This window comes from Cydia amplana, chromosome 7 (assembly GCF_948474715.1).
Source record: "Cydia amplana chromosome 7, ilCydAmpl1.1, whole genome shotgun sequence".
Classification (NCBI taxonomy): Eukaryota; Metazoa; Arthropoda; class Insecta; order Lepidoptera; family Tortricidae; genus Cydia; species Cydia amplana.
Window position 1 is genome coordinate 6,789,212 of NC_086075.1, and position 24,609 is coordinate 6,813,820.

The 24,609-nt window shown below is 34.7% G+C and overlaps 2 protein-coding genes across 3 annotated transcripts in view; one reads left to right on the plus strand and one right to left on the minus strand.

Moving 5' to 3' along the window:
- Positions 1 to 24,609, minus strand: part of LOC134649432 (serine protease nudel) — a 246,051-nt gene that overhangs the window by 51,200 nt on the left and 170,242 nt on the right. The gene's annotated exons all lie outside the window — the stretch shown is intronic.
- Positions 1 to 24,609, plus strand: part of LOC134649439 (corticotropin-releasing factor-binding protein) — a 38,988-nt gene that overhangs the window by 3,559 nt on the left and 10,820 nt on the right. The window contains exons 2-5 of the mRNA XM_063504190.1: positions 11,539 to 11,644; positions 12,010 to 12,170; positions 14,251 to 14,446; positions 17,360 to 17,538. Coding sequence (XP_063360260.1) covers positions 11,539 to 11,644; positions 12,010 to 12,170; positions 14,251 to 14,446; positions 17,360 to 17,538 — 642 coding nt within the window. The remainder of the gene's footprint in view (positions 1 to 11,538; positions 11,645 to 12,009; positions 12,171 to 14,250; positions 14,447 to 17,359; positions 17,539 to 24,609) is intronic.

A 24,609-nucleotide genomic window follows, 5' to 3' on the forward strand; every position in this document is an offset into this window, starting at 1 on the left:
AATATATTGCTCGGCCACTCCTCATCAATACACACAATGTTAGCTTTTGTAGGTGTTTCTCTATTAAACGTATGTTCAAACGTATGTATGTTAACATGACTTAATGTGAAAAGAAATCCCCGGAGTTATTGGTCGTAAACTATGTAATAAATTACCTGAATATCTCAAAAAGGAATCAAGATTGACAGTGTTTCGTGCTCAAGTGAAAGACCTATTATTAAAAAAAGCGGCCAAGTGCGAGTCGGACTGGCCCATGAAGGGTTCCGTATTTAGGGATTTATGACGTATTAAAAATAAACTACTTACTAGATCTCGTTCAAACCAATTTTAGGTGGAAGTTTGCATGGTAATGTACATCATATATTTGTTTTAGTTTTATCATTCTCTTATTTTAGAAGTTACAGGGGGGGGGGGACACATTTTACCACTTTGGAAGTGTCACTCGCGCAAACTATTCAGTTTAGAAAAAAATGATATTAGAAACCTCAATATCATTTTTGAAGACCTATCCATAGATTCCCCACACGAATGGGTTTGATGAAAAAAAAATTTTTGAGTTTCAGTTCTAAGTATGGGGATTTGGGGAACCCACAGAATTTATTGTTTGTTTTCTATTTTTGTGTGAAAATTTTAATCTTAATGCGGTTCACATAATACATCTACTTACTAAGTTTCAACAGTATAGTTCTTATAGTTTCGGAAAAAAGTGGCTGTGACATGCGGACGGACAGACAGATAGACATGACGAATCCATAAGGGTTCCGTTTTTTGCCATTTGGCTACGGAACCCTAAAAAGACTTTGGGCCCGATTCGGATTTTGTAATAGATATCTATTAGACATCGCCAAGATACGATAACGATATGTTTAAGATCTAACCTGTCAAATTTGACATTTCCGCGATTCTGGAGATACTTTTGAACGATTTCCACAAGATATTACTTAGAGATCTAATTCACATCTAATAGATATCTAACACGATCTCTCGTAAAAGTGACATTGGTTGCCCGAATTGTGCTGCAAAAGAGAACTAGTTGAAATCTAAACTATAACGTATCTAGAATGGATCTAGTACGTGTCGTCTCTTGTGAATATCTTGAAGTTCGAATACGGCAGTCTGTATAACATAAATGAATTTAATGAAGTGTAAATGTTACAAGTTATGACATGCATGCACCTTAGTTTAATAATTTTTGACTAGTTGCACTTGTTAGTATACTTAGTATAGATATTGTGTACATTTTGTACCTATATTTTAAATGTACCTATTACAATGTGTGATGAATAAACTATTATCTATATATCTTAGTGCAGTCTATTTATTTATTTTAAATTATCACGTTTTACTGTAAAAATCCTCTACCTAATCAGTTTAACATGTAGAATTTTTATCATAAGTTTCCAATGTTTATGCCACAGTGTTACTGCTAGTTTAAGGAATAGGTTGCTATCTATGTACCTTCTAACTAGAGCTCCCGATACACGTGTTACACGCTGACACGGGTACCCGTGTTCTTAAGCCCGGCGGTACTAAGAACCCGAACTACACGAACCCGCCCGGATCCAGAAACGTTTACACGGGTACCCGTGTACCCGTGTACACGCGTACACGGGTACACGAAAGAACGGATCTTATTTACCCGCGGGTTCAACCGTTCATTTTCGTGTAGCAGAGATTCGTGCTATGAAGAGATACGGTGGAATATAAGAGAGATTAGGAAAGTTCGATTACTTTGCAGTTTAACGTGGTATTGATTGGTGATATCAATAATAAAGTAGACTTTGTTTCAATAATTCATATGTTTTGTTTTACTCCAATTAAATTAAAATTAACAATAACTTAGGTACCGTTGAGTTCATTTATATAATTTTCTTCGTTGATGTAGTTTTTTGATAATGAAAGTAAACCTATTCTTTATTGTATTGTCATCTATAGTCATGCTCATTATACATCAGCTGTTATAATTTGAGGATGGTAGGTACATATATGACACCCTGTTAGGGCACTCCATATTTGTTAAGTCTAGGTAGGTACATTCATTCATTTTATACGTATAGCAATGAAATCTATATTTATAATTGAATATTTAACGACCTAAATGATTATCTAACTAAGACAAAAGTAGATAGTTATGCTTACTGAAACTACCACGAACGGGGTACTAACAAAATGAGATTAAGTATTTTAAATTGCCATATCGTGTGAAAAACAAAATACATGACATAGATAATAAACAAAGTGCAGAAGTTTCATTCAATAGAACGTGTTGTTTTTACAACGTGCGTTGGTGCTTTTGGTCTTATCTCTTTGTGATAAGCTAGACACATCTGCAAAAAAATACAACAACTAATCTTTCAGGTAGGATTATTCTATTGTTTTGTTGCCGCGCGGCTATTAAAAGCATTTTAATAGTGACAGAGACAGCAAACAATGAATAATATCTATGCCTAAGATTTAAAAAGTATCTCAGAACTTTAGTTAGACTCCAGTTCACCTATTGGTCAGTTGGATACTAAAGTCTATCTACGTTAATCGTACCGGTTTGTTGTTTTATTAATAGTTTTTGTTTTGTTGTTTACTGTTAATTAAATGAGAAGAAGTTGGGTGTGGAACTTTGCCAGATCCGGTGACAAAGCCTATTGCTCTTTGTGCAATGACCGGGCAAATAACGAGTTTTCGTGCCATGGTGGTTCAACAGGAGCCATAGGAAGACATTTGTTATCAATACATCAAAAATCACCCACCATGACGACCCCTAAGTAAGTACATTTCTTCCTACTTCGTATAGTGAAACCAAAAACTGCGTTAAAATGAATGCGATTTTTTTACATTTATAAGTTATCTGCTTCGATGCAAGGCCAGCGGCCATCTGACTCGAAGAAGAATTTTGAGTGATGTCGTCAATGTATGGAAATTGTACGAAAGTTTACATTTGGGTATAACAGTTATAATTTATTCGAATGTTTAGTATATTTAAATAAACAGTTCTGTAGTATATTTGTAAAGGGTCAGAATGGGAATGAGGATGGGATTTAAAACTACCGTTCTTATTATTGTGTGGTATATGATATATAATGAAGTTTTTATCAATCAATCAATAAATCAACTAATGAAATCTTCACATTTTACTTGTAGATATTTTAAGTTTAAAGTAATCAATTCACAAAATATTATGCACCATAAACAGTCACTACATATTACAAATAATTTTGTGATTAATGGGTATTTTCTATATGGAAACAAGCATTTTACCATTTGTGACAATTTGTAGAAAAACAATTTTTTATATCTTTGAAAATTACTGTTTAATTTAAAATAAGTTTTTGGCAAAATTTCATTTTTGTTACACGCTTTTATCGCTGACTGTACTTTTCTTACGACAGACAACTAATACTCATCGAGACAATTCTAAAAACCCCTAACACAATTAGGTTGCGTTGTTTCATCACAGAGTTCCTATGGCCACCTCCTGTCTCCATCATCAGATCAGCTCGATGGTACCATAATATTGCATTGTCACCCGACTTACATATGTATGCAAAATTTCAGCTCAATCGGAAACCGGGAAGTGGATCAAATTTAACTTGCAAGATTCCATTACAATTTAGTTACATACAGGTCGACATAATAAAAGCGTGTTAAAAATGACAACCGTTGTAAAGCATTTCACAGCCTGTGTCGAACAATAATAGCATTTATGTTTCTTTTTATAATACAATTTGATATTTTTAACTAGGTACTACGCAAAAATAAATATTTTCATTTCTGTTCACTCTACCAATAACGGTGTCGTTTTTAGCAATTATTTGAAAGCGATATTAAGCGATTAAAATAAGCAAGTCCTGGACTATTCAAATAAAGAATAAATAAGTTTTTGGCAAAACTTTCATTTTTGGTACAAGATTTTATCGCTGACTGTACTTTTCTTTCCACGAGTATATTCTAAAAACCCCAAACAATTCGGTTGTTATATCACAGAGTTCATATGGCCTTCTCCTGTCTCCATCATCAGTTCAGCTCCATTAATATTGCATTGTCACCCGACTTACACACGTATGGAAATTTTCAGTTTCATCGGAAGTGGGTCAAATATAACTTGCAAGTCCGAATTTGAAAATCCGATAAAACTGGTAAACAATCGGGGCTCCTGACCCTGAATCTGTGTTTTATTTAAAGCTATACATAACTTTAATCTCCGCTACACGTCAAGAACGGGTTAGACCCGCGTGTATTTAAGATCCGTTTCGCCGTGTACACGGGTACACGGGTACACGGATACACGGATCTTAATTACACGTGTACCCGTGTACACGTGTAGAACGGGTCAGAAAACCGTGTACGTGTAGTACGGAAACGGGTACCGAACACGTGTACACGAAACCCGGACACGACCGCGAGCCCTACTTCTAACCTTTATATCCTATACGGTAAATTCGGTTATTTCCCCACACATCGTAACGATTAATAAACTACGAACTACTATTGGGCCTAAATTTGGAAAAGTTGACTGAGTTTTAGAACACTGTATTATACTTAATACAATTTAGAGTCTTGTAAATTGTGACAGTGTGACTAGGAGACTAGGAAAGACTAGGAGAAAAGTTGATATAGAAAGACTTTGTTTATCTAAATGGTTAAATATATGCAGACAATTGCGTAATGCACGAGTACAACTACTGTTATTGGCATATTCAGCGGGATTTCATTAATACCAACTTGTTTGTCAACTCATCGCTGATTCGATAAATGAAGTGGAATGTATTTGAACTACATAATTATGTTGTGCCGTACAGTTATCGTTAATTTTCACAATAATATCTACTGACATCGATTTGGCTGCTTGTTTCCTACCTATATTTTATATAGGTAGGAAACAAGCAGTAGTGACCCTGCCTGTGAAGCCTAGTGGGTAGTGACCCTGCCTGTGAAGCCGCGGTCCTGGGTTCGAATCCCAGTAAGGGCATTTATTTGTGTGATGAGCACATATATTTGTTCCTGAGTCTTGGTTGTTTTCTATGTATTTATGTATTTGTATATTATATCCCCTGGAGCGCCCCAGAATTACCGTAGTATGGAATTCCTATACTAGTTACTAGCACACGTGTCTTGTTAGGGCGCTCCACGGGATATATATCGTTGTCTGAGTACCCACAACACAAGCCTTCTTGAGCTTACTGTGGGACTTAGTCAATCTGTGTAAGAAAAGAATGTCCTATAATATTTATTTATTTATTTATACATATATATTTTAATTGACTGCATAGAATTTTTGCATTTCGGTATTTTGATAAATAGGTGTATTCTAGATTTTGTCATTTAAGAACATTGCGAAGAAAATTCGTTGAAATAAAAATAATGAAAATTAAATGACATATATCTACAATGACATTAAAATTTGAGATATTTCGTGTATTGTGAAGTTCATTGACGTTTTTATTATTTATACAAAAATATTACGAGAAAATGTTGAGTGTCAAAACCAGTATTTAATGATACAGAGTGCCTTAGTAATAATGGCACTCATGACTTTCACGATAAAAATCAAAGTCTATCATAACCTTTACAAATTGAATTTTACCCGCCGTCAATATCTTTGGATTCTATCTCCAATTTTTACTTAGTAAGGGGAACGTATTTTGTTAATAAAATCTAATTTTAGAACATCTTTATCAAAATATTTTGTTATTTCATAGGTCGGTTTTAAAAGTTAATTTTCGTACTTTGTAAATACTATACATTAATAAAAAACAATACAATTTTATCAGTTGAATTTAGGTTGGAATTTACGGACACACCTTTTGTCACTAGAAATAATAAATTTATTTCATCTTTTACTTACAAATTGATGATGTTCATGTGATTCTAAAAAGAACTTGGATTTCACGGATTTTTTTTTTAAATAAACGTGTTACATAGGGAAGAGTCGGTTACATTGTACCAGTTTTATTTTTAACCTCGATATTTTGTTTATGAAGGCTTGTATTTGAATATCATTGAATACATACATAGGTATAAAATTATCCTTTACTAAACTTTTTGGAAACATAATGTAATTAGTAAACTGACAATTAAGTAGGTATGTAAGTACGTAGGTAAGAAAATTAACAGTTCATCAAAATCTCAATTTAGTCATTTTGACTTCAACATTGAACAGAGTAGGTAAGGTTTTTGCCTTAATTTGTACACATCTCCCCTATTAATTATATAGTTCCTTCACATAAAATGTGAATGAAACAATCATCATCTTCCTCGCGTTGTCCCGGCATTTTGCCACGGCTCATGGGAGCCTGGGGTCCGCTTGGCAACTAATCCCAGTAATTGGCGTGGGCACTAGTTTTTACGAAAGCGACTGCCATCTGACCTTCCAACCCAGAGGGTAAACTAGGCCCGTATTGGGATTAGTCCGGTTTCCTCACGATGTTTTCCTTCACCGAAAAGCGACTGGTAAATATCAAATGATATTTCGTACATAAGTTCCTAAAAACTCATTGGTACGAGCCGGGGTTCGAACCCGCGACCTCCGGATTGCAAGTCGCACGCTCTTACCGCTAGGCCACCAGCGCTTCCAGATGTGAATGAAACAATATATTAATAAATAAATATATAAATATCGGGGGACATTACACAGATCAACCTAGCCCCAAACTAAGCAAAGCTTGTACTATGGGTGCTAGGTGACGATATAAGTACATACTTATATACATAGAAAACACCCATGACTCAAGAACAAATATCTGTGCTCATCACACAAATAAATGCCCTTACCGGGATTCGAACCCAGGACCATCGGCTTCACAGTCAGGTTCACTACCCACTAGGCCAGACCGGTCGTCAATGAATTTCAATATCCTGTTTAATAAAGGCGCGCTCGCACATATTGTTCTACTGTTTAAAAATAAAACAACACAAACACTGTCTAAAACAGGAAGTCCAGGTACAAGTATTGCAATGTGTCGTTTTCCACACTGCACAGTAATAACCCATCGTGAGTTGTTAAAGTTGCGCTTGGTCTCTGTAAAATTTCTACTGTTTTTGCCGCCGGAGAGTTTCAGGACTTGCGAAGTCAACAAAAGGGGCTTTAACAGCGGAGAGGCAAGCTTTCACATGGAGAGGTGTGTGTACGGTGTTTTGTTTTAGCACTTAAAATTGCATTCGGCCGGGCTCGAGCATGATAGAAATGGAGAAAAAGACGTTATAGGCATCCGATGGGTTTAATTTATTTATCATTGGAATGACATGCCAAATGATTAACTAATATTGATTATGGTATTTGATCTTTAATATTGTAACTTCAAATAAGTATAACTTAGCTACCTACCCATTCCTGGGAGATCCAATATCTAAATATCCTTTTAAGTCATCTTTTAAGTCAATGACGCATGTTTATTGAATCACTAGCTGTTGCCCGCGACTTCGTACGCGTGGATTTGTATATTGGTGGTTATATATTCTACATTAGCTTAGAACATTATGCAGCAAGAGATTGTGGTAGGACGGTTAATCATTTCTTAATTATTAATATTATACAACGCATGAGACTTGTCTTTCACAACCTACGAAGTTTCAAGCCCCTAACTGAATAAAATTGTCCTCGATGTAATCCCTCTAAACCCCCTTAGAAGATTTTCATGTCCTCTATTTAATAAAACCTACTACCTAACTACCTATTTACGAAGTTTGAAGTTCCTAGCTTTAAATAAAATTTGAACCCTATACAAACTTTCAAACCCTTTTTAACCATTTTAGGGGATGAATTTTTTAAAAGCTGAAATTATTTTTCTTGGTATTCTAAGGTATTCTAATAATATGCCTTTATACAACGATTCTAGTCCCGCACTCAAAAAAATGTTTGGCCTCCTCTGAAATTAGTTTTCTTCTGTTTTGATAAAATACATTTTTACGAAGTTTCAAGTATGTAGCTTTAAATAAAATTTGAACCCTATACAAACTTTCAACCCCCTTTCGACCCTTTAATTAAGAGATGAATTTTTATAAACGCTGAAATTACTTTTCTCGTATTTTAATAATATACCATTTTACTACTCACAAAAATGTTTGATCTCCATACAAAATTATAAACCCTTTTTCACCACCTTGAGGGATGAATTTTCGAAAACACTAAATGAGTTTTCTTCGCTTTTAATAAAATACCTTTTTACGAAGTCTCGAGTTCCTAGCTTAAAATATAATTTGAACCCCATACAAACTTTCAACCCCTTTTTAACCCTTTTAAAGGATGAATTTTTAAAAACGCTGAAATTAATTTATTGCCCGTTTAAAATAATACCTTTTTACGAAGTTTCAAGTTCCTAGCTTAAAATAAAATTTGAACCCCATACAAACTTACAACCCCTTTTTAACCCTGTTAGGGGATGAATTTTACAAAACGCTGAAATAATTTTTCCTGTCTTCTAATAATATTCCCAAATAGAAAGATTCAAGTCGCGCGTTCGAAAAAATGTTTGATATCCATACAATCTTTCAACCCCTTTTTCACCACCTTAGGGGATGAATTTTCAAAAACGCTGAAATTAGTTTTTTTGTATCTTAATTTAATACCTTTTTGCAAAGTTTCAAGTTCCTAGCTTAAAATAAAATTTGCACCCTAAGACGAACTTTCATCCCCTTTTTAACCCCCTTAGGGGTTGAATTTCCAAAAACGTTGCAATTACTTTTTTTTGTAATCGGCTATTATGCCTTTCTAAGAAGTTTCAAAGCATTTGTAATGGATTCAATCTTTCAACCCCTTTTTAACCCTGTTAGGGGATGAATTTTACAAAACGCTGAAATTACTTTTCCTATATTTTAATAATATCCCGAAATACAAAGATTCAAGTCCCGCGTTCGAAAAAATGTTTGATATCCATACAAACTTTCAACTCCTTTTTCACCACCTTAGGGGATGAATATTCAAAAACGCTGAAATTAGTTTTCTTGTATTTTAATAACATATATTTTTACGAAGTTTCAAGTTCCTAGCTTAAAATAAAATTTGAACTCCATACAAACTTTCAACCCCTTTTTAACCCTGTTAGGGGATGAATTTTACAAAACCCTGAAATAACTTTTCCTGTCTTCTAATAATATCCCCAAATACAAAAATTCAAGTCCCGCATTCTCAAAAATATTTGATCTCCGTACAAATTTTCAACCCCTTTTTTACCACCTTGGGGGATGAATTTTCGAAAACGCTGAAATTAGTTTTCATGTTTTTTAATTTAATACATTTTTACGAAGTTTCAAGGTCCTAGCTTAAAATAAAATTTGCACCCCAGGACAAAGTTTCATCCCCTTTTTTACCCCCTTAGGGGTTGAATTACCTAAAACGTCGCAATTACTTTTTTTGTCATCGGCTATTATGCCTTTCTAAAAAGTTTCAAAGCATTTGTAATGGATTCAAACTTTCAACCCCTTTTTAACCCTGTTAGGGGATGAATTTTCAAAAACGCTGAAATTACTTTTCCCGTCTTATAATAATATCCCTATATACAAAGTTTCAAGTCCAACACTCACAAAAATATTTGATCTCCATACAAACTTTCAACCCCTTTTTCACCACCTTGGGGGATGAATTTTCGAAAACGCAGAAATTAGTTTTCTTGTTTTTTAATATAGTACATTTTTACAAAGTTTCAAATTCCTAGCTTAAAATAAAACTTGCACCCCATACAACCTTTCATCCCCTTTTTAACCCCCTTGGGGGTTGAATTTTTCAAAATCGCTTCTTATCTCTTGTACACTTTATAAATTCAACCTTGTGTGCAAATTTCAACTTTCTAGCTTTTGTAGTTTCGGCTCTGCGTTGATGAATCAGTCAGTCAGTCAGTCAGTCAGGACACTTGCATTTATATATATAGATATCATATCAAGCGTAGCTTCGATCATGCGAAAATGAAAGTACAAATATTAAACCAACGTGACCGCGTCCGCGTTTGACAAAAGCTTTGAAAGCAACATAAATTTTGCATGTTGGCAAAGGCCGTGACAGTGAACGGCTTTGTGGTCAACGTAAGCAATCGCAGAAAAAGAAAGTGAAACTGAACGCAGAGGCCATACTTCTTATCCACATAATAGGCCTTGTCTAAATAACTTGGTTTGTGTAAAAGCAGTTGATTGATGTACGTTTTCACTCCCAAATACGCGGAATACAAAATATATCTAGTTAATTTTACATGGTGGTCGCGCCTCCGATTCTCCAGTAACAATCAACAATCTTTGACTTTTTATGAAGAAGAACAAGAAAATCATCAAGAAAAGGATTCTAGAAGACGTTAGAAGAAGCTATCGACATCCCGGTAAAATTAAGTTATAATTTGTAGGTACTGAATTATCTAAGATGTTTGAACTTATGTTGTCTGTTCATGTTTGAATATTTAGGTGTAAATTCTAGGTTTGATTGACATAAAACATATCTTCATAATAGCTAAAAACGCGCCATAGTAACTAACATATAATTTTAAACGCGCATAAAATTTGAGGAGGTATAATAGCGTAATTTTTTTTTAGTTCGAAATGTTCGAATAAAAAAAAAGTTTGCTACCTCGATCGTTTAGTTTTGATTCTCCCTATGTTTTGGCATACCTATTTTCAAAGACGTCAATAATAATTACACAAACACTCAATGTAGATTAAACACTAAATGAAACATTTTTCAGATAAGATTAGTAATTGGATAACAAGCAAATATTTGTCGTACCTACTCAAAATATTATCTCGATAAGAAGATTTTTTCTGATCAATTAAGTCGGTACTGGCAATAGTTAACATCGAAGACCCACATTAAAAATTAAATTACCTTACAGAACCTTTAAGGAATCACTACAAATAATAGTTGTACTTATTCATTCACTAGTTTTTTGAACAACCTATTGGCCATTAGGTGAATAGTAAAAAAAGTTTTCAAACCTAATACCGGAAAACAGAGTATGGCCGTTGCAACTTTGACACTTTCCAACACTGCGAACAGCTTGTGTAATATATTGCAGCGACATCGTGGTCTGGTTTTCATATTATTTTTCATTTTCCATCCATACAGTGGCCTTCCCAAGTATACGTTATGATAAAATGTGTTCTAAATCCAATTTAATTCATCTCGTAGGTAAATTTAATGAAATTATGACATTGATACAGAATTATGTTATGCAATTTATTTAATCTAGAGAGTACACACACAGTAGAGAGTGTACATGGGTCTTCATGGGTTCTATTTTTATGTCACCATCAGTCTGTACTAACAATTAACTTTGGAAAAAAAAAGATTTTGTAGATAATCGACTAAGAAGATAATACAGATCGGATCATGATCTCTAAGGAGCTACATGATCTCGCTTCTTAAGGGGTTTCCACCTACGCAATTCCGTTGCGATCTCGATTATATTACCTCATAAATGATAACTTCGACTCTTCGTTTAAGTAATAAACGATACTATGAATACAAAATGTATATCGTCATTTCCTATATTCCAACCGACATGTGAATGGAATTCACGACCCATAAAATTATTACGACTTCATTTTTAAGAGATTTTTTCTTTCTAGGAGTTGGGCCGTGGTCGTCAAAGAATATCGACCCGCGGCGTTTCGTGGTATCAGAGGGGCAGGCGGGTTGAAAGGCCTACACACCGAGTAATAGATCCTAACGAAGGTAAGTCTTTGATTTATTAGAAATGTTAATAATACCCTGGAGCTAGGAGTTGAGCGACAAGAGACGTTCAATACGAAAGTTGTGAATTTGAATCTACTAATAAGTTTTGGGAACTTATTTCATTCCTCTCGTGCAAGACAGAAGCTAATCAACGAAATATTAGCTTTGGCAGACGTTTATAAATAATACAATAAATAGTGTTCCATTACTTTCATGATGCTTCTATTATCTGCTAAATTTAAATTATAAAATTATCCGAATTATATATTCAAATCGAATATACAAGATATTTATATTTATAATAATTGGTCAATAAACATTCTAGTATCTACCTCCTTCATAAGTTTTTATTGTCTTTCCCTTAGACTGTTTTCTGATGACATCAGACGAGGGAGAAATATTTTTCAAGTCGCCATCAGACGAGCCAGTTGTGTGCGGCATTTACATGATAGCGGACCCTGATCAACGAATCCAGGTTACGTTCAATTATCTGGACGTGCCCTGCGAGAAGGGAGGATTGGTTGCAGTAAGTGATGATCTACCGATGAAATTAAATCACTGAGATTATGTGTGTCGTCTTCGCCTCGGCTAGTCTGTGGCCATAACAAAAATTCTTTGCTATACATAAATATACTGGGGTCATACACCTTTCATTATTGTAGGTATACTTAGCTCATTCGCGTCTTTCCTGTAGATATCGAAAAGTTAAGAGAATCAAAATACATTTTATCAGTAGGAACTTGACACTCAAATAAGAGAAACGTGATACACATACCCGCGGCGTCCATTTTTGACGTTTTGTCCACAGAAGTGACCTTTTTCTGAAATCTGTTTGATCCATTGGCTATATAGTCAGGAACGTTGTTACGTATGTGATAATGATGACACTAAAATATCATAACTATTGTATTTGTAAAAGCTACAGGTAGTAATTGTTCACTAAATTCATTGTGATTGCCCGCTGACAGGATTCACGGAGTTACGTAGGATTAGATACATCCGGCTGAAACCGAGTCTGACAGCATATTTAATATGCCGGGCCGGACGACTAACTATTCATAAACCAATCATCTTGCTGTCAACGTAGATTTAACCCTTCAATATATTTTTTCCTCTTGTTTTAGACAAAGTTATATAAAAAAATGATAGAAATAACTGAAGGAAACATCCAATTGAAGTGATATGATTGGATGAGATTTGAATTAGCCAGTAAATTGAATGGAATAAAAGGTTTTATAGGGAAACTTAATAGATAATGCATTGAATTCCTTTAACGACATTGCATTCTACAAGATTGCGTTCTTCGATTACTTTTTTAAATTGAAGTCAGTTAACTGTTGTTTTTCAACTGTTACTTTGCAAAGCAGACAGTTTGTCGCTGACCTAAAATGATAATTATACCTGAATGTATGCGAATTGCCTCAGATATGAATACAAGGTAGGCGCAAATATTGCACACGCTAAATAAAACTTAGCAAACAGTAATTCTCTTCGTGAACTAGTTTTTTGAATAAACATTTTATCGAGTCGAGTTACTAAGTGACATAAAAAAGATGCCAATTAAGGCGCAGTTTTATGAAAACGATTATGTATGCAGTAATCGAAGATGTTTCGATTACGATGCAAATCTTGGCTTTTGATATCCAGGATATTGATATGCAAGCAACGAGCCCTTTTCAATAAAATGCCTTCTTAATTGAGAGTACGATAATGTCTACTGGCATTTTATAATCATTACCTATGTTCAACTATAGTTTCCAATTGAAATTCTACCGCTTCTCGGAAATAAGAAGACTACGAGTCGGTCTGTTGACTTTTGAATTAAATGAACGCAGATTAATGAAATATTTATTATAATATTTATGATAATTTTTATGTTTTCACGTTAACAAATTAAGAAACAATAATGTTAAAACTAAAAATGTACCCATATTTAACTTAAACTATATTTTTGATTAAATAAATCTTAAATAACACTAATATAAATATGGTTTTCTCAAAATATTTCAAAATTATTACACACAATAAAATAACCTAATAATTACAAGCGATAAATTGCAATAGATAAGAGTACGCGGTTATAACATAATTATAATCAAGTCTTTTTTTATTAAATTTTTATCATTTCATTTCATTTCCAACTTATCGTATACACAATGGTTATCACAAGCCTCAATTTACTTACTGCCCCAAGTAGACTTTTCGAAGCAGCTAAATCAACCCCATAAAACAGTCGGCACCAACTATCTCTAGTGCGTAGCCGATATACGTATTCAATAAAGATTTTAGAATGAAAAAGTGGAAAAATTACTCTTAACTTCGCGGTAGCCGTTTAAAAAGTGTAAAGCTCTAACGGTAGATGTCGCTAGGGTCCCCTTGGCCCAAATATATATATATGGTGGAAAGAGTTGCTGGCTATGGATGAGGTCTTGGTGGCTCAGATGGCAGAGCGCTGGAGGATCGATCCAGAGGCCGTGAGTTCAAGTCTCACCCAAGACAGTAATTTTTTCACTTTTAAATTTATTCTAAGCTGAATAAAGTTTGCAGACGTTTCTGCTTGTTCAAAACTAAAATCAATGAAGATTCTTATAAATGTTTCTGCACAGTGGATCGACGGCTGGGAGTTGAACGGGCAGGTGTGGCCAGCAGACTCCTGGGACGATGACCGGGTGGTCGAGTCCTGCGACCGCCGCCCGCCACACAAGCTGGTGGCGCGTCAGAACGCGGCGCTGATCCAGTACCGTGTCCCGGCCAGGGGCAAGGGTTTCGCTATCACTGTGCGTCATCTAAAAAATCCGAGGCGTAAGTTAACATTTTTGAATAATCAAATGATAGAAATCGTAAGCATCACGCCAGCGGTGACCACTTGCAGGAAGACGCATCGTTACAACTTAACACAGGTAGAATGACAATTTAGCGCGGAATCACTTTTTATCTATTCATGATTTGGCATTTATTAAATATTAATATTACTCTCTGAACGCGCGTTGACCTCATTATAAGCGCGAGCAAAATGCAATGAGAGTGATCTTATATCAATAGGTATCTTAAAACGGATTATTCGACGTTCATGCCAATTTAATAATATATTATTATCTATTTTTGATTACATAATTATAACACTGATTTAAACTTTCACGATTTTTACACATTATTAAATTATACAACGGGACTTAATCGCGTATCTAAGTTTCGTCGGAGGTAAATCTTAAAACAGATACGCGATTAAGTCCCGTTGTATAATTTAATAATACATAATTATAATTTCCATTCTTTCCAAATTATTTTAGAGCAATATTATTTATTAATTTTCAACTACAATAACTATTTGGCTGATATTTTTACGAAGAATCTAAAAGTAAAGGTATTTATTGTTTTCTAAAAGAGAACTCGTGAAATTAGATGTGAACGTATTGATTTGATAGTACAGTTCAGTGTTTGTAAATTGGATCGGAGATTTTCATTATTAGTTTTACATACGAACTTTCTTAGCTGAATAAAGTTTGGTGATTTCTCATAAAGCTTTAGATTATTTTTATTGGTAAGTACCTTATTTTCTATAGGTGTAAGGGGCTCAAGGAGGTGTGTTCAGATATTTGTGCGCACCGTGGCTGCTCGTATGGTATACTTGATGAGTGATGACGTCCGTAGCTAACACCATTACTTTATAAATTTCCGGGAGCAACTGACATTTACATACCTTAATTTATTTAACATAATTGGCTATATTAAATACCAGGGCAATATTGTGTGAAAAAAATATGTACGCCTTTTGAAGGCTCAGAAAAACAAGACTAAGTATTTTTATTTTGGATATCGCCTGCAGCCATGTCGGAAATTTTATCGGTACTAATTTAGTAACAGCGTTTGCAAACGAAGTCCCGAGACGAAAAAAGAAGCAATATTTATTTAGCCTACAATTTAAGTTTAATAATGTCAGAATTTGGATGAAATATTCATTCGAGACAACTACCTATATATCATGTGTCCAGACAACGCATTAGATAGTAAACAAAATATTGTCTCTCAAGAGCATAATACAGTATTCCTTTTCAATAAGCCTTATATTTAACTCTTAGACGAATGCAGGTTGTCTGGAAGAGATCGCTTTTTACCGAAAATACCCTTTGTTGTTACCTCTACCTAATTGCTTACATGTTTCTGTAGGTACCAACATGTATTATTGTAAACCGTTTTTCTTTTGGGTACTTTAACTTAAAGGTAATAGGATAGTGATTCATGGAATCGGGAGTCTCAGAATTATAATAACCAGTATACAATGAACCCATTCAAAGCCGCCATAAAAAAATTTACTTCGAAAGCAAAACACAACATACTACTATCTTTTTCAGCCCGCTTCATAGATAAACAATGAGCCACTATAAAACCATGAGAAATTAAAAATTATATGTTTATCTTTGAATAATTTTACGGTTTAGACTCACTTGTTTTTAGTCACACGCGTATCATGTTGCGCGAGAGACTAAAAACAAGTAAGTCTAAACCGTAAAATTATTCAATGTTAGTATGTCTCACAACAGTATGTTGCACATGGAGCATGCATGTTGATAAAGTCTGTACCAGCATTAATAAATTTTCATATGTTTTATTGCGATTATCAAGAATATCTGATAAAAACACTGTCCTTAAAGCATATCACGGATTCGTGGTATCCAATTTAAGATACGGAATATTGCTCTATGGCAATTCTCCGCACATAGATCGTACCTTTATAGCCCAAAAAAAGTGTATCAGGGCAATGTGTAGCACCTCGCAGCGGACATCTTGCAAAAACTTATTTGTTGAATTAAAGTTGTTAACAGTACATTCACTGTATATATATGAAGTCTGTGTCTTTGTAAAATTGCACCCCGACATGTTTAAAAAAAAGGGGGAAATAACCCACTTCAATACAAGATACCCCAACAGATTAGTCCTACCAAAGACTAACACAAAAATGAAAAGTAGCTGCTGCTACGCGATGTGCATTAAAATATTCAATAAGCTGCCTGAGGACATTAAAGAATTACCCCTTAATAGATTTAAAAACAAATTGTACGACTACCTGACCCAACAGTGTTACTACAGCTTAAAAGACTTTTTAAATTGCGATAATGTACAAACTGACTATTAAAGTAGTTTACCTAATTAATTTATTAAGTAAAACCTTGTATATTTTAATATATATTTCATTAGTGACTTATTGTTCTAACTGATTGATTTAATTGTAAGTATATTTAAAATTTCTGACATTTTCATTCTTTGTAACCTACTTATAAAGTTTGTATTTTAATTCAATTTAACGGTTGTTGTTATAATGTTATTATTCTCCTTTTATATTGAAATCTTTTTATTTTATGAATGTCATTATATTTTAAAATATTATATTATAAACTTGCTAAATTATGTTAATTTATTTTGAATTCTATTTTTAAATTGAAAATAGATGGTTCTCTCTTGCCTTTTCCTTTCTTATCTGTTTACATGTAATCTTCGTTAATGTTTAAGCTACATATGTAAATAGTAATTATAAGTTTAGAAATAATTTAGCTATTAAGGAAATAATTTGCATGACTTATTAAAGTCTGAATGTACGCTCACTCAACCATTGTAACACCACAATTGTACTACATTTAAAGCAAATAAATTACTATTACTATTACTATTACTATTACTATTACTACTACTATTACATCTCATCTTTATCTTGTTTAGCTTGCAACGTGATGATGTTCGGATCAGAGGGCATCTTCACCCTTCGCAACCACGGCGCTACCGGCAACTGCTCACTCATCACCATAGCCCCGGCTTCGGTGCGCGTGCTGGACCTCAACGTCGGGCAGGCGGTCAAAACCCACTCCCTGCTTGACTTAGAAACCGGGACCATCAGTCAGGTAATGCCACAGAACAAGTAGAATGGCGATGCGAGCAGGGTACGTGTCGCCGCCGGTTATGAGCTAACGCTCGCATGCTAGTACTCGCCCGCGCTGACCGAAAAACATAGACATGCCTTTTGCGCCACAATAACGTTCAGATTAAGAAGCCAGACATCAAATCTGTCTAAAGGAGGCGTATCCATTCACCAGGCACACAAGTTTTTACTACCGTTGCGCGAGAAATGTGGAAATGTGGAGAGGAACGAGCGGCGACACCGGTTCCGATACTAACTGCGCGCGATAGCCGTTCTAACCTCTTTAATATGTTCTGTGGGTAATGCCATTTCCGATGCGTTCATTTCCGTTACGTTGACTGAAGCGAACTCTTTGGAAAGGAAATTATATTCCGTCCCGGCTCCGAGGATCCTTAAATGCAAATCTGGGATATTTTATTTATAATACACGCGAAAGTTAAAGTTTGCGAGGTAACCTGAATAAATAAACAAAAGTTTTCAAAGGATATGTGAAGTCCTCAATCCCACTGAGAAACAATATTCGATTTAAAAAAATGCTTGTTGCATAATGTTTTAATTTTTATGCAAAATTGGATATATTCTTAGATATCTAACAAGCTTACTTTTTCAACAAAACAGGTAACAATTTTAATTGTTATGACACTAAAAATATATTTTACTCCAATCCAACTTTAGTCCTATTACTAATTATAAATAACTATCTTGTTTGCAAGTTTATATGTAGGTACGTACTAAATAAATCAATTGGAGACGCACTTAAGTGCAGAAAAAGTTTTGATTTTATAAAACTCATATTTTGCCATCATTCGAAGTGAACCTCTTCTCGGTAGATCAACATACGAAACGAAAAATCGGTCTTAGGGTAACATTCCATTTCTGACCGCAGCTGCATGGCGCGTTCAGTACCAGTAGTACTGAACGCGCCATAGTTACTGTCAATTTCATAGTAAAATTGACAGTAGTGCAGCTGCGGTTGGAAATGGACTGTCACCTTTAGTTGCACGCAGTAACTATACATAATAATAATTTCATAAAACAATACAGGTATTAAAACAAATAATAAAAAGCCTTACAATAAAAATTACAAACTAAAATTAAAAACTAAGCAAAAAAACTGAAAAATAAACTATAGATAAAAAAAATTGGCCCAAATCGCCGTCCATTGGCAGCGTGCCCAGAAGGCTGGCAGCATTGCCACGTTGTATGGCAATGCTGATCCGCTGTGCCAGATATGACCCAGCCCTCTGGTCACGCGTCAATCCCACCAACCTGCGGCTACATTCCTTAAAAACCCTGTGAGCGCTTTCCCCCCAAGGCCCCATGGCAACCACTATTTATGGTTGCATATTTGCGCCGCTTGAGGACCTCGGCCGAATTGGCAGCCGAGCCAGCCTTAACTGCAGTGCCATGGAGATGGGACAGTGCTAGGGTATCGGCACAGGTTGCGTCCCAAACCAGCGGCCGACCCATCTTCCACGGCACGAGGGTCATACCGTCGGGTCTCTTACCGTCATCACGGGCGAGGCTGGTCGGTTCCAAAACGGCCGGTGCACCCGGACTGGCTAACGCCCGACGGATGATATCATTAAGGCCGGCATGGCGGGGGCACGCCCAGCGCTCCTGCAGCAGGATAATCCATGGTGGCCCAACCGGTCAACTGGGTCACCACAGCGACAACGATTATTTATTATTATTTCATAATATATTTATGAATGGGAAATAAGGGAAATAAAAAACCTATTAATTTGGAAAAATATAATTCACCCTATTAAAAATACCTACTAACTTCGTCAAGTGAGGTGAATGCAACTATGGGATTATTGCGTCTCTCCGTTCTTTCTCGAATACGATTGGTCGAAACGCCCTCTACTATGCAACGTTTCATGCCTGAGCTACTTGGAAATGAAACGTTGCATAGTAGAGGGCATTTCGACCAATCGTATTCGAGAAAGAACGGAGAGACGCAATAATCCCATAGTTGCATTTACCTCACTTGACCTTATATAGATTCTCATTTGAAACATACCTACACGACTATTTGATAATTAAAACGGGAATGCAACGTAATGATGAATCACTGATACTGATAACGATGATGCTGACATGCATCAGTCGATATCAACACTTTTTAATTAACTTGCAACTGGCAGTAGGCTTGGCATGAGGCTTGGCATGTAGGTTTTTGGCTGACACATTTTTTGAGTCATAATTTAATAAAATGTATATATGTTATTTATTCCAGTCTCGTGCCTATATTTGTCCTACCCATAGGATATAGAGCACCCTTATGTAGTTCAACTTAAAAATACATGTCGTTATGAGGCTGGAAAATAAATTTTCAATAAGTTTAAACAACACAACTTTGGGAACACAACAAATTATTTTATTAAATATTTTGATTTGTGTTTTTTAAGTAGTCACACTACTAAATATATATCAATTATTAATTAAAATATGTGTCATATTATTAAAGAAAAAGTGACGAAGCCCTCCAGTGGTGAAGGCCGGATCCATTTTCTAGTCCATAAAACTATATACCTACTGCAAAATGTATTGATGTCTATATGACAAGTATATTAGTTTACATATTATAGTATTTTATGCAACTGTTGTTTAAGAGAGGTCAAAAAACGAGTGGCGTGAGTAACAATTTGAGGCGAAGCCGAAAACTGTTAATAAAGACGCCACGAGTATTTTTTGACTCAGTAAACAACGTTGCATACAATACTTTTTCTACGACCAAGCACTTACTTTGAATTAAAATTGTAAATTTAACAAATATTTTTAATTCAAGAAGTAGCAAAAATGGAGGGTACGGGCGGGAAAAGAATGAATGAGTGAATGAAATTTAAAAAAAATGTCTATGGTTCACTTATTTGTCAGAGATGACATTTAAAATAAGGTTGGCAACACTGTATTTCATTCAATATTTTTTAAGTGGTCATTACACGAAGTATCGTAAAATCGCCAAAAAGATACTGCGTGCAAGCACAAATTCTTTTTTGGGGAATAGACTAAAGACTTGTCTTGACAACTAAAAGATAGGGTTTTAAAGGTGTATGCACGACCCTTTAAATGGCAAATAAAAGTACGGGAGTAGAAAAAATATATTAAAAACGTGTCACTCACGTATTTTAAGTCGAAAACGCTCGACATGTCTTTCAATCCGTACCGAATCCGTCACCGTTAACGCAAGCTCCTGATGACGCTCCTACAATGCCTAGTTTAAAGAAAAGCTTTTCTTTAAACAATCTGTGAAGTATTTTACTAGACAAAGAAGGGCTACTTAGGTGAAATGAAGATACTTTTAAATTAAGTGCAATGTTTTATGCAAGCGTGAATGGCAGATTCTTTAAGTTTGCGAAACACTGCTGTTTTTTATCGAACAACGAGAACACGTCTAAGAAAAAACTAAGTAATTTACCCGTAAACGTAATACTTTGTTTATATTGTCTTAGTACTTACTTATTAATATTCAAAGCTTGAATATTAACGTAGTAGGGGAAACTGGGGAGGGTTGATCACCCCTTTTGTTTTTAGCATACATTTTCTTAACTATTTGTAGTATTGAAAAACTTTATAGACCATACTGTGACGTCCAGGCGCCGTTGTGTACTGGGTGACCAAATGAAACAACTGTTATCGCTTGTGCACTCCGCAGCCACGCGCACGCCATGACACTTCCCTATGGAGTGAAGCTAGCGGGTAGTTGCATCGTACTGTTTATTGTGTAACCGTCACATCTCTCCCTTTTTATAACAATTTATTTATTTTACTTTATATATTAACCATGCAACAATAATTCAGTTTATCTTATTATCTTATACTCGCTACGTTGATTTATTTTTCCAATCTAGGTATACTACCACCGGTTCGGAAAAGTTAACCTCAGACCCGAGAAGAACCGGCGTAAGAAACTCGGCGAAGTGTGGATCCATTTTACAACTGTTAAATAATAAATATTTTCCAACACTAGCAAGCCTTTAAACCTGTAAAACTATTATTTGATTATTCCTAATTGTTACCTACTTTTAATTTACTTTAAGTCATGTTATGCTTGCCACATAAAACTAATAATTTGATTTGTTACAAATATTTCTTGCGATACCCTACCAGGGTCCATGTGCCTGTATGTTACTATGTAGTTTACTCGTATGTAATATAAATATGTACATTGGATGCAAAATAAAGATCTCTATCTCTATTTTACTTTTACAATTTCTTATGTGTCAGTCCCTCTCCTTCTCCTATTTGCAGTTTTGAGTCTAAGTCCTTTTATTAACTTGAATATAATTCAAAGAATTATTTTAAAAGCCTTAATTACTACATTTTCCTTTTGATGCTTACACATTTCCAGGTATTAACATTAGCATACAATATAATATTTTACTAAATTAATACCTATTTCATGATTTAGGTACAATAAAATTGTAAGCTTGCCAAGCGTCTTGGACATTAGTTACTTACTGGCAATAACTGATTGACTCAGTTTTACTTGTCTTGTATGATGTTAATATATATGATGCAATTTATAATACTTATATTTTATATATAATTTATATATAATTAATTTGTTAGGTACCTACTAAGATTTACCTGCCTATTTGACCATTGTTATTATCTAATCATAATCATATCTAATTATCGTTCTTTAATTATATGTAATACTTGGATAATATAATATTGACATCAATTAATCCAAATATTTATTTTATTCATTCTATTACTCAAAAAGTAACACAGCAAATATAATATCGAATGTAATATTAATCTAGCAACTTTTGCGAAGAATCATAATTACAATTTATGTTATGAAAATAACGTAACTCCTTCTTACTAATCGGAAGCTGATTTTTCAACTAGTAAGCCAGTAAGTATTGTATTATTATTTCCACAACAATTACTGTCAGACTATCACATAAATATTAATATTTGTATACACTTTTTCTTCGGTTTATTTCAATTACTTGCAACAGTTGCAACATATTTTATAAACCTGAAACATACACACCTTGTATGTCTGTTTCCTATGTCCTGTCATTGGTAAGTATGTCATTTAACTTCAATAAACATCTTACAACGAACCAATGGAACTCCATTATCTTAACCATGATCCCATGAAATACAGAGTAAGTAGGTACACAAGAATACACTGTTCGAATGTTTACTTTACCATTTTAGCGTTACGTTTAACGGTTCTGTTTGATATGACCTAGGGTTTTGGTCTTTTGGGTCTTAGTGTAGATTAGTACCATATATGTGTACTCTTGGGTAGATCCATGAAGTGGCTCTAGATGCAACTTTAATCTACTAGTTTTACTAAATTAGTTAGTCTCAACTAATTAAACATCAATCAGGCACTGTCATTGAGGGCGATCAAGATCACGGTTAATTCGAATACTTATTGTTTTTATTTTCTAATGTATACCTACTCAGACACACTATTTACTTATTTGATTGTTTCTGTTTTGTTTTAATGTATCGGTTCTGAGACTATGTATAATTTCCAATGTATGTATTGTCTCTACCGCATACCTAAGCGTTTTGGCATCCTTAATTATTGTAGTTTTGTGACTGAAATAGGGAAATATATTTTCCAGTAAATTGCCTTTTTAATTACACCTAATTATAATTAGTCATCACATCACACATATCACTCATCTTAATCTGAGTAGGTGTACCTACTACCTAGGTACTTAAAAGGTACTTCGTCATCTACCTGTCAACCGACAAAAGTCGTATGTCTATTTACAAGGCATTAGGTTAACCGCTGTTCACTAGAGTTTTGCGGTTAGTACCTAAGTCATGTTTGCCTTGGGTATAGTTTCGTAGTATAGTTAGTAAGCTGTGCTTCCTCACTGTGCAAGGCTCCACGCATCGCCACTCCCGTTTTTACAGCATTGACTTTAGGTACTACATGACATGATGTATTATGACAGGGCCAGCGCATCTATTTACGTACCTTTTGTACTTGGGTTTGTGATTGAGCTTTGTCCTGCCCTAGTAGCACGGTCGCATTTTTATCGTTTATCACCATGCCTGTCACGTTCTAACAAGTATGTAAGTGCGAAAGTGACGGGCATAGTGATAGTCGATAAAAACGACGGCCGTGCTGAGCCCGCTGATTATTATTCAATAGAATCATGTATTCCGGCTTTAAAATAGATTGGGATTGGAATTTATAATATGAAATCTTGGTCATATACGATTTTGAAGGAATTGTATATCCTCATCTATTTATAGATTTTATTTGGGCAGTTTAGGCATGCCTCTGTGTTCCACAGTTTCCACGGCTGCGCAAAATGCATTATTATCCTGGTCACCTGCTTGTTTCTCTTAAACTATAATTTAACGCGTCCTCTAACTGTTCCAACAGAATGGCTACAACAATCTTTAATCGGAATACCGTCTATTAAGTCGTCGTATACTTTATATACTTGCTTTGTTCGTTTTTATTTAAGCTGATACATTGAGTACTTACCTATACGAACATCTGCAAAATGCCGTAAATTTATGATACGGGTACAAGTTAGAGGAAGGTTAAATTGTAGTACTTTACACGAAATATTTTTTTCAAATATATTTGTAAAATTGAAAATCTACCTGAATCTATATTAGTAGGTATGCCTATTCCCGAGGCCATCCATCTATACCTACGCCTTAAGTGAACTGGAACAGTAGGCAGAGGCACCAATTATATAATTTTCGCTGCTTATTATATAATTTTGAATTAAATAAATACATAGCAGGTTACTCTACTAACATTATGTCAGTTTATTACTATTTTGCCTCCCTATTAAGTCTAATGGTGGTATCTGGGACATTTTGGATGACCTATGACAAGATCCTATCGTTAGTACCAACCAACTCTAAATCGCGTCTACTAGACTTGTTACTAGGTACATTTGCCCCTTTTGGCTTGTTAGTACTGGGTAGTTGAACATAATACTAATTATACCTTGTTTATATCGTAGGTAAGCGTTATGATTTCGCTGTATCATTTATTTTATTTTGCTAGTACCAGTGGAACATTCAACCTACTACTTATTTATTT